General features: G+C 39.5%; 1 protein-coding gene across 1 annotated transcript in view; it reads right to left on the reverse strand.

Moving 5' to 3' along the window:
* Window positions 1-12,116, reverse strand: part of KIZ (kizuna centrosomal protein) — a 123,579-nt gene that overhangs the window by 103,635 nt on the left and 7,828 nt on the right. The window contains 2 exon segments of the mRNA XM_017883187.1: window positions 208-297; window positions 9,277-9,448. Coding sequence (XP_017738676.1) covers window positions 208-297; window positions 9,277-9,448 — 262 coding nt within the window.

Raw genomic sequence — 12,116 nt, forward strand, 5'->3', positions numbered from 1 at the left:
AGTCTATCCTTTCTTCCCAAAGTAACTCCCTTTCAGCAAACTTAATTAGACGTTAAAGCAATATTCTGTAAGCAAAAATCTTTAATCACTTAAGGTTTAATCAAAGGGATCTTTCTAATAAGATGATTTTATTTGAAACAATATCTTAAAATATAAATACTCCAGAACTCCTCTCTTAACAGAAAGGTTATCAATTTAGTTTATTACCTTTTCTCTGTCTTCATCTTTCAGTTCACCTTTTAGTCCCAGACTATCTTTTGAGGGTAGCGTCTTCTTAGTTTGAGTCTCATATTCAAGCTAAATATAAACAAAGTTTGATTTTGTGATAAATATTTTTACAACTAGCACCTGTCTGTATACTGCAGTCTTTACAACATACAGGGAGCACTGAAGTAGAAAGTAAAAGCTGATGTTGCCACGAAATTCACCTTATCTTAGAAAATGAACAATTTTGCAAATAACACATATCGAAAGTTGAGTTTTACAAAATGCCACAATTTTTAAATAAAATAAGATTTGATGGATTTTTACTTTCATCAACTTAGGGAATAAAATTTTATATATACATATACACACATATATATGTGTGTACATATATATGTGTGTGTATATATATGTATACAGTTTGATACTTTATCACAAAAATTCAATTCCTTTATTATGAAAGTAACACATTAGACAGTGTTTCCTTTTAGAAGTTTTGCCCCAAACAAAAGAAAAAAAAAAATCAATCCTACTGATTTCTTATCTGTATGATATCTACAAAATATCATGATTCTGATCGTCACAGCAATTGAGTATACTTGCTAGATCATCAACTTAAAACAAATTCCATTTTCTATGAATAAAAATATACTGCAGACATCAATGATCAGAATCCAGTTTGCTCTGGCACTAATAACTACATAAAGATGTCTGCATCATTACCACACTATAATTGGTGAAAGTGATTCAATCTTAAAATGACTTTTTCTTAAAAGCAAGGCATAAAAAAGCACTTTGATTCAGGACGCTAGTAATTAAAGCCTTAAAAAAGTCATGGATTGTGGTCCATCACAGATAAGTATCAGAACATTTTCTAAATTAGGCAGGTATGTACTATAATTAGAAACACACCTATGAGATGATGAAATTAGAAAGCTGTTTCCTTAGTTCTCTGATTGAACATAAAATAGGCCCGAGCTTTGTTCTCACACACAAAAACCGAATGGGCACTAATAACCAAACTGATTTGTTTCTCTCAAAATATTCTGAAAGGTATTATTAATATATGCTGTCTCATTTTTAGTAACAGTTAGGTATGGATTTTTTTTTAACCAGCAGAGTACTATTAACATGATAGATGGCAGTAATTCTCTAAATAGATACTCAATTAAATGAAAATTTTATAAGGCCAGTACAAATGATAAAATGATAAACTAAGAATAGATAAAGCAATAACGAAGATAAAATTTACGCCTCTCTGTTCCATATCTATTCCTTTGAACTCAGAGGTGTTTACATTTTAACCACAAGAGCTTTAAACAGGCATCCCTTACAGATTCAGTATCTCAAAAAAGAAATGGGGGATGAATTACAATACAAACATACAATTACAGGCTAAACAAAAATTCTTTTTTCCTGTGACTACAAATGTTTTCTTATGTTCTTTGAGATCAATGAGCAGTGTACCTGATTTCCTCATTATAGGATCATTTCAGAGCCATACCTTCCAAAGACAGAGCACTTTCTCATAGAAATATGGGAGTTTTATTCAATTCATTTTGCTGAAGGAAAAAGGAAGTGATAACTGCATAAAGTCTTCCTAAAGAACAGAAAGAAGTATCTTTAAGAGCCCAATTTAGATTGGTCTCAATGCAACTGAAAAGTCACTAAACTGTAGATACTCTTTTCTAAATAATGCAAATTGAAATGGCACAATGAAGTTGCAGAGATACAATGATAAATTAATGATTGATACAGACTGTAAGCCTGCATCCCCTAGGACCATGGATTTCCATCAAAAAATGCTTTGTTCTCTTTTTTCTTTTTTTTCCTTTTTATTTTTATATACAACACCTGGTTATTATCCACGTTCTGAACACTGGAAAGCAGGAGTTTTCCACAGTGCTCTCCAGAGCCTACTCATGCACCAGTAACATCTCCTGGTCTGGAGCCCCTCTAGGGATAAATAATTCCCTTATCTTCCTAGCCCCAACCCGAGAAATCTGTTTTAATAAACCCAAGAGCACTGAGTTAATCCATCAGGTAACTTGTTCTGTCTGTCACTGTATTGCCTCACAGCATTGGCTTGATGCTGCCCACCTAAACTTAGTAGGACCTTCCCATTTACTCCCTCACTATGCACAAGTAATTTATTTCAGCGGAATTAATGAAATCTGTTAACAATGACTGGGGGTTGATGGAGGTTCTCGCAGAAGTTTCTGGTCTCTGGGATTTCTCTCCAAGCTCACAAACGTTTTCCATTACGTTACTTTCTGTATTTTCACTTCCGTCAATTTCCCTTCAATCACTTTACTGTTTGCCTGAAAGTGTCACCACTACCTTTTTTTGCCACAGACTTCCTTTTTCATTGTTTTTCAGGGTGCTCAGCTAATTCTCAAGTTACAGAATAAGTGAATAATGGAACTGAATTGACATTTAAAATCTGCTGGCCCTGTCTCCTCATATTAGTTGAGGAAATGGGTACAGAGAGTTAACATAATGGGCTGATTTTTTCCTCAGGTCAGTATGAGAGACGCGACTAAGATTCACAGTCTTTTGTTTTCTCTTCTCCTATTTTTTTCCAGTATCTGTGCTTCCTCTTAGATCGTGAACTTTTACCAAAGAAATGGGGGAACGTTTATTTGTTCAACTAATGTATATTAACAGGCAAGACACTCTGGTTGATAAAAAATGGTATGTGCTACACACTTTGTCCTCCAGGGGCCTGAAGGTTGTGCTCTGCTCACAATGTCTGTCACAATCCTTAGTAGAAATCAAATCAGAGTTCAAAAGATTTGTTCTCAAATATTAGCCCCTTATAAGCATACATAACCTAATGACTGAATTTTCAAGGATAAACATATCTATTTTACTTTTTTTTTTTTTTTTTTTTTTGAGACAAGGTCTTGCTCTGTCACCCAGGCTGGAGTGCAGTGGCATGATCACAGCTCACTGCCCTTCAACTCCCCAGGCTTAACCAATCTTCCTACCTCAGCTCGCCAATAGCTGGGACTAGAGCACATGCCACCACGTCTAGCTAACTCTTTCTATTTTTTGCAGGTTCTCATCATGTTGTCCAGGCCTGGAGAATCACATCTTTAAATAATGACATTATATATTCAAAACCCCTCTGCTATTAAACAGAAATGCTAACTGGGAAGGTATAATAAAGAGTATCATCAATACCACATTAGTTCTCACATACTAGTTCATGGTCCATAACAGAATGAGATAAAAAATACGGAAGAATTAATTTCAGTCAAGGGGGAAGTCTCGATGCTTACTGAGTGCTTATTATGTGCCATATTCTGGGTCAGATACTGAGAGCATTGAAATAATAAGACAAGGAGCTCACAGTGAAGTGGGAAAACAGACATGTAAACAATTATAATACCACGAAGGAAGTGCTTACTGAGATAATTATGACACAGACCCAAGGCAGGGCAGGGGGAAAAAGGCCTTCTAATTGAAGGAGGTATGAGATAATGTGGTGCTTTCAAGGAAATGCAAATTGTTCAGCATGCTTAAAGTACTGTGGATGCATGTAAGACTGTGTGTGTGTGTGTGTGTGAGAGAGAGAGTGTGTGTACGTGTGCGGGAGATAAAGATGTAGAGAGACAGTGGGAAGATATGGGGGTGGAAGAGTTAGAGGATCTGGAGGAGACAGATTTGGGGGTAAGAAGAGGCAAGGAGACAGGAATAGGAGAGTGGGGAGAGATAAGAGGGAGAAATGGGGATGGCAGGAGAAGGTGGAAGGGGACAAATTAGGGAAAGATGGGGAGAAAAAATATGCACGTCTGTGTATCTGTGTGAGAGAGACAGAGAGTGTGTGTGTGTGTGTGTGCGCATGTGTGTGCGCACGTGTTGGGAGGAGTAATAAGGGTGAGGCTGCGCTATGCAGGCAGAGACCAGCGTCTGGACTTTGTCCTGAAAAGCCTTGGCCAGCATTTCAGGCCAAAGAGAGACCTAACCAGATGAAGACTCTTGTGCCTGCTATGAGGATCCTCCCTGAATGCCCTGACATGTCAGCCTCATGTCTGGCAATACTGCCATGAGGGAGGCTAAGGCAGATGCTGTTCTACACATGTCCCCGGGACCTTTCTGGTCACTCTGAAGTTCTGGAATTTGGGGCTCCATGCCTAAGGCTTCTCGGAACCTGGGAAGGCTGCTCTGGGGAGTGTTTGGTTAATTCCCTACCACCTACAACCTTGCCCATCAGTCCTCAATCAGTGCTGCTTAGGAGCTGCTGGACACATATCCCAAATGTGCAAACCACTTGCCAGAAGTTCCCTGTAGGATTCGGCGCCGGGCTGACTGTGGCAGCTGGCTTAATCCCCCCTTGCCTACTAATTCCTTATCTCCCAAATAAACCACTAACTGTCAAATCCCTGTTCTCCAGGTCTACTTCAGGGAGAACCCAACCTGAGACAAGGATAATGGGCACCTGAGTGAAACTGCTTTAAGTTAGGACCAACTGGGGCCCCTTTTACAAAAGCAGCTAATACAGGGAGCAGGGGGGCAGAATGAGGGAGACGAGGGCACACTCCTCACAGCATTAATACTAATATTTACATTCTTAGGTCTTTTTAAATTTATTTTATCATTATTAATTTTTTTTGGAGAGACAGGGTCTTGCTCTGTCACCAGGGCTAGACTACAGTGCCACCATCACAGCTCACTATAGCCTCAACCTCCTGGGCTCAAATGATCCTCCCCCCACCTCAGATTCCTGAGCAGCTGAGACTACTGGAAATTTTTTGTACAGATGGGTCTCACTATGTTGCCCAGGCTGGTCTCAAATTCCTGGCCTTAAGTGATCCTCCCACCTCAGCCTCCTAAAGCACTGGGATTACAGGCATGAGCCACCATGCCCAGATCTAATATTTACATTTTTGAACTGTTTATTCAGCCCCTTTATCCAACTGACATGTAGCAACATAGATATAACACTGTATTTTCAAAACTACATAACACGTCAATATCCTTTAAAAGCCCTAAAAATTATTATAGGCCTCCAAATAAAGTATTATGAGTCATAAAACCAGTTGACAGCGTTTTCAGCAATTAGCTCATTTTAAGAGATTTTAACCCTATATAATGAACTGGGCCCAGCCCACCTCTACAAAGTGGGAGAAACTCACTTTGTACCAATTTGGGCAAAATCCCCACTTCTCTCACACGGATTCACTTGGTTTCACTTTCTGGAATTCTACCAATTTGAAGTCCATGTGTATTAACTGTAGTCTGTTCAAGGTGAAACACCTGTGGCATTTTGGGGTGCGTGGGCAATGCACTGTGAACACCTTTCTCCTAAGACTTATGTGAGGTCAATCAAGAAAGCAGGTAAAGATCTGATACCTGGATGGGCAGCATTAAGAGGAGACAAGTGGTTCTGGCATACCTGGGCCACCACTAGACACTAGCCCAAAAGGAAGAAGCAGAAAGAAATGGGAAAACACGAGACAAACATCCCCTATGCTGAAGCTCAGCTCACTGCACAGCTTGCTGAAGAAGGTGGGATCACTGGTGGGGTCTCTGACATTGCTATCTGGGTTCGTAGGCACACAACAAACATTGGCTTTGGACCTAGGGTGACTGTCAAAGTCCAGTTCTCCATGGAACTCACATCCTTCCCGAGTGTAGTGCCATGATTTGGCCTTTTATGCTACTAGAAGAATTTTTTTTAAAGGCATTCCTTATCCAAAATTCAAAAATGGAATACCTACATAATTTCTGAACCATGTTTATTAACAGAGCTTTTCATATTCCTATCTAGTTTGTCATGTTAAAATGGTCCCCCATGTTGACAGTCTTTAGCAGCTCATACAAGTTTTTTATAACATATCCTATTTTATATAACGAATGCTCTCAATATAAAAAAATTACAAAAGATGATTCTTCCCTTCAAATTCCTTCCTCTCAAATTTGGTCATAATAAGAAATCAACAATTAAATGAAGCCTCAATATGAAAATAAGCAGAAATTTTCTATTTTTCCTTTATTTTATTGGGAAGACAAAATTCCCTCCTTTGCCCATCACTTTCATTTTCTCCATGAAATCTTTGAAAAGTAGTTTACAACATTGATACTGACAACTTTTTTTGAACTTTAAACATTTTTCACGAATACTAAAATAAAAAAATGAGGAGCTAAAACTTGCTATCGTTTGAGCACATTTAACTGTGTATCTTGGTTTCTAAATACCCCTCTCCATTAAAAAGAACCACAGCTCCTTGGATAGGAGGCTAATTCCACATCTGAGGGAGAAAAAATGTGAGGTGAACCTGGAATATCTTGTTATGCCCCAGATCAAAGAAGGCTCAGAATCAACGGGGTTATGTCAAAAGGACACAGGAGCCAATCTAGAGAGACTCCCACTGGCCAAATATAAGACAATAAAATGACAAAAAGAATAATTACTGTAATTGATAACATACTAGTAAATAGAAATTCACAAGTCCATCATAACATTGAAAAAAAAAGGGGGTCTATGGCCATACCACCCTGAACATGCTTGCTCTCATCTGATCTTGAAGGCTAAGCAGGGTTGGGCCTGTTTCATACTTGGATGGGAGACTCCTGGGAATACCAGGTGCTGTTGTAGGCTAAAAAAAAAGGGGGGGGGGGGGGAAAGAAAGAAAAGAGGGAAAACACTCTTTGTTATAGAGGAAAGCCAGTTAACAGAAGATACAATAAAACAGAAAATCACCATTTTTCAAAACCTCCACTAGAAATAACTGGTTCAGGCAAGGCTCATCTATGGGTCCTAAAACCATTAGGTGAAAGGATATTGAGGAACACAATATTCCCATGATGCCAACCCATCACTCCATAGATTAGTTACTAACATGCAAAGGGGAAAAAAATGTACCTTACAATAGAGACAACTAGAGATCATCACCTTAACCAACGGGTCAAAGTCAGCCTCACCCAGGGGCCACCTGACATCACGGGCCTCCTGATGGGATGCAGTTGGAAGTATAACCTCAGCTGTCTATTTAAATTAAAATTAATTAAAAATGGCAAAATTAAAAATATAGTCTTCAGTGTCACAAACCACATTTTAAGTGATCAATAGTCATATATGAGCAGTAGCTGTATTAGATAGCATCAGTATAGATATAGAACATTGCCATCACTGCAGAAAATTCTATTGGACAGTGCTTGTATAGACCACATTTCCAGTTCACAGGAAATACAGGGGATGCTGTGCAAGTTAAATGATGCTTTAGATTCAGAATGTGGATCATTCTACAAGCAGATGAACTGCCTTTTTCAAAACAGCCAATTACATGGGGAAAAAAAGGAGGAATGGTAGGAGACTAAATTCGATTAAAAGAGACAAAAAAGGCACAATAATCAATAACGCAAAAAACAATACGTGAGCCCTAGTTGGCTCCTGGTCTGGAAAAATAAGTTACTTTTTGGGAGAAGTGGGGAAATCCAAATATGAGCTGAATATTAAATAATGTTATGTCTGGGTGCAGTGGCTCAAACCTGTAATTCCAGCACTCTGGGAGGCCAAGTCAGGAGAATTGCTTGAGACTGCATATTTAAGACCAGCCTGGGCAACATAGACCTCATCTCTACAAAAACTAAAAAATTAGCCAGGCATGGTAGTGCACACCTATAGTCCCAGCTTAAGGCTGAGGAAGGAGGCTTGCTTGAGCCTAGAAGGTTGAGGCTACCATAAGCCATGATCACGCCACTGCACTTCAGCCTGGATGACAGGGTGAGGCCCTGTCTCAAAAAACAAAATATTATGAAATCATTTTTAATCTTCTTAGCTGTGATAATGGTATGATTATGTAGGAGACTGCCCCTGCATTTAGGAGATTCATGCTCAAGTGCTTAGGAAAGAAATGTCATGATGCCTGCAGCAGACTTTCAATGGCTCAGAGAAAAGAAAAAAAATATACAAAGCAAATACAACAAGATATTTAAAACTACTGCATCTAAGTGGAGAATTATGAGTGTTCATCACAATAATTATGCTAACTCTTCTGTGTATCTGAAAATTTTACAATAAAAGGCTGAAGAAAAACTGCAGGGCAAAAGAAAAAAAAAGCTAGGGGGGGCTCAGTAGCAGGCTAGCAGGCAGAATACTGAATTCAACTCCTCCTGTGATCAGTGTTAAGGTGGGTTAAATTGGACAACACCTGACCAGTGGAAATGATGAGGATAAAGGCCTAGCTCCTGGCCCTCCACACTTGGCCTAATTTGTGGAGCAGCAGGTAGCCAAGCAGCAGCAGGTAGCCAAGCACCTGCACTTCAAGGGGAAAAAGGTGCCAGAACCAGAGAGGGCTGCAAGGGCAGTCATGCTGGGTCACACAGTCTAGGAGCATGAAGGCAAACTCCTCGGAGACAGTTCTATCCTTACTGCTGTCCCAACGAACTGTTTGCCAGAGAGGGGCCCAGACCACAGAAAAAGAACCCTTTCAAGACAGAATCAGTTTCTAGAGGGAACCCCAATGCTGCTCAAATTCAGTCATTCAGCCAACAAATACCATGTGTTACACTGTGCCAGGTACTGGCTAGTGATCTTCCCTGTGTTACAGATATCCCATTGATTCCTCAACTAAAGAAGAATCTTGGAAAATGCAGTTTCAAGTTCTCTGATAAAATTTAGCTATACAGTAATTCACAGAAAAAGCTGATACTTAATCCTAAGTATGAACAACTAAACATTAGTGACTACCACTGATCTGAAAATTACTACTCATTATTTCTCATTTTAGTAAAAAAAGATTAAAAACAAAACATAAACCTGGGGTGTGCACCTGTAATCTCAGCTACTCGGGTGGTACACAGCTATATGAGGTGTGCATCTGTAATCTCAGCTACTCGGGAGGTACACAGCTACATGGCGTGTACACCTGTAATTTCAGCTACTCAGAAGGTACACAGCTACACGGGGTGTGCATCTGTAATCCCAGCTACTCAGGAGGTTGAGACAGGAGGACTGCTTAAGCCCAGGAGTTCAAGTCTAGCCTGGGTAACACAGTGAGGCCCCATCTTGAAAAAATAAATAAATAAATAAATAAATAAATAAAATAAAACGTAGTAAAAAACAGGAAGTCACCTTCAGTTTTGAAGCTTCTCTGTATTTGTGGTGAAGTGTACAGCATGAGCTTGGACACGCTCAAATCGCTTTAAATATTCTTGGTTTCGAGTATGAGCCTTCTTTTCAGATTCACATATTTCCTTCAGATAATTCTTTAGTTTTACATATTTCAGCTTAACTCTAGAAAATTAAAAGCAGTTTTAAAACAATGGACTAGACTTGGACAAATCTAAGAAAGAGAATTTTCTTTATCAAAATTGTTAATGAGACAATGTATTCTAAGGTATTTTACCCAAGCCACTAAAACCCAAAGGACAAAATGTACATACACATTTTTGGAGACAGAAAATTAATGCAGTACCACTGAGCTATCATATCGGTTTCCTCTAAGCATAACTCCCCTGAGAAATATATACAAGACTACATTCTAACATTTACCCAGTAAAGATTTCTATGGACTTATTTCTCAAAATTAAACATGATTTCAAGAGTCGTGTCTATGTGGACATGTTTGACAAATGGCTAACATTCTTATACACAACAATTTCAAAAATAACTGCTCATATGGAATTAAATCAAACTACAAATCACAATCCATAAAATTAAGAAATTTAAAACAAATTTAAAATGTAAAATAAAATACCAAAAGCTCTCATTTAGATAACATAAACATAATTGTTAGAAACTGCAACAATATAATTCACTATTAAAATATTTTATAATAATATATGGACTGTAACTACTCCAACTGTGAAAAAACCTTTAAGACTCTTATCCAAAGTATAATAGCAAAAACATACTCTGCATTCCAATTTTTCTGTACATACAAAGACATATGGGATAGTTCAAGTTGTGCAGTCGACTTTTCTCATGGTACCAATGCCGTTAATCCTAACTCTTCTTCCCTGTTATACAGCATTCCAATTGTTGGCTCAATAAATTATTCAACGTTCTTACACCAAACAAAAATAAATTTTAAAATGACAAACATATTCAAAACATTTTTTTGAATGTTTGTTTGAATCAAAACAAAGATTTGCAAAGATGCTGGAGATGTCCAAAGTTGTTTAACAACAATTTTCAAGAAAGTCTTTATTGTGTTAATAATTCCATGCTTTGACCATGGTTGGCTGTCTTCATTTTCTTTCTGAATAAAACTGAAGACTGGTCTTATTGCTGCCCATGTCTCTGCATTTTTGACGAGAGTAACTGTAATGGAAGTAGAACCTAACATACTGTCGTTCATATTCAGGCACTCAGTAAAGCTGCTGCTGGTGGTATCTACCTGGAGTGGGTACAACTGTACCATGCCTCTCCATCCAAATTCTAGTTCCATTCCAGCTACCACATTAACCTTCAAAGCTGACCACATGACTGAGTAACTCATCTACCCATGCAATCATCCATATATTCAGCACTCCAAAGATAAAAGTCTTTCAGCTAAGGTCAACAAAGAAAACAATGAAATAAGTAAATATGAGGGAATGCTATGAGGGAAACCAAAAGGGACTTCTAGACACTGGGCAACCTGACCTAGCTGAAAGGGCCAGGGAGGTCTTCCCAGTGGAAATAATTTTCAGCTAAGACCTGAAAGATGGGTCGGGCACAGGGATTCACGCTTGTAATCCCAGCATTTTGGGAGGCCAAGATGGGTGGGTCACCTGAGGTCTGGAGTTCGAGACCAGCCTAGCCAGAATGGTGAAACACCACCTCTACTAAAAATACAAAAATAAGCCGGGTGTGGTGGTGTGTGTCTATAATCCCAGCTACTCGGGAGGCTGAGGCAGGAGAATTGCTTGAACCCGGGAAGCAGAGGCTGCAGTGAGCCGAGATCACACCACTGCACTCCAGCCTGGGCAACAGAGCAAGACCCTGTCTTCGAACAAAAAAAAAAAAAAAAAAAAACCTGAAAGATGAATGAGAGTTAATCAAAATTGATGAAGTCAAAAATGAAAAGATGAGGGGAAAACATTCCAGGTGGGGGAAACAGCATGTCAGAAAGCTCAAAGGCAAAACATAGGAAAAAGAATGTTGATGAAATTGTAATAAATAATAATTGGCTCTAGATCAGACACTACTTTAAGGCTTTGTATGAATCTTGTTGAGTTCTCACAACTATCATTATTCCCATTTGACAGAAGAAGAAATGGAGGCACCAAATGTTGGAGTAATTGCCCCAAGGTCACCGGCTTAGAGCTGATGAAGCTCAGATGGAACTGAAGCACCTAACCACAGGCCTAGAAGTTTATACGACATTACAAAACATCCCATCATGCTTAAGAGCCTGACGTTTCAGTCAGTGTCAAATCTTAGGGAGAAGCTGCAGAGAGATGGTTATAATGTAAATTTAAAAGGGTGCAGATAACGGCAGGTCTGGTGGGCTGCTGGATGAGACACCGCTTGTGCCCACCTCACACCTCCTGGCCCGACCTTTTTTCTAACAGCCACAATCGCCATAGCCACCACAGTCTACTGCATGTGGTATAACCTGAGAGCATCAGCATCTGCCTCTGCCTCAGCTGCACTTGGCATCTCAGGGCCGCCATTCTGAGTTTGCAGCATGGAAAAGCCTAGATGTGTGAAGGAGTTACCTCCACCTGGGGCCACACTTACCAGTGGGGGTCAGGAACCGGTAGGAGTACAGCCCGCTCTCCTTTCGCAGGAGTAGACACTGTGCAGAGCAGAAGGGTAGTCTACACTGCTCCTCTGAAGGCTCCTCTGAAGGTCTGGAGCGACTAAAGCCCCAGGTGCTCACTGCAGTGAACAGCTCTTATTTTGGTCTGCCCAGCCCTGCTCTCCAATTTTAGGTGACCACCTTGTCAAATAAATTACCACCTATACACAGACC

Source organism: Rhinopithecus bieti, unplaced genomic scaffold (genome assembly GCF_001698545.2).
Source record: "Rhinopithecus bieti isolate Rb0 unplaced genomic scaffold, ASM169854v2 scaffold_641, whole genome shotgun sequence".
NCBI classification, from domain to species: domain Eukaryota; kingdom Metazoa; phylum Chordata; class Mammalia; order Primates; family Cercopithecidae; genus Rhinopithecus; species Rhinopithecus bieti.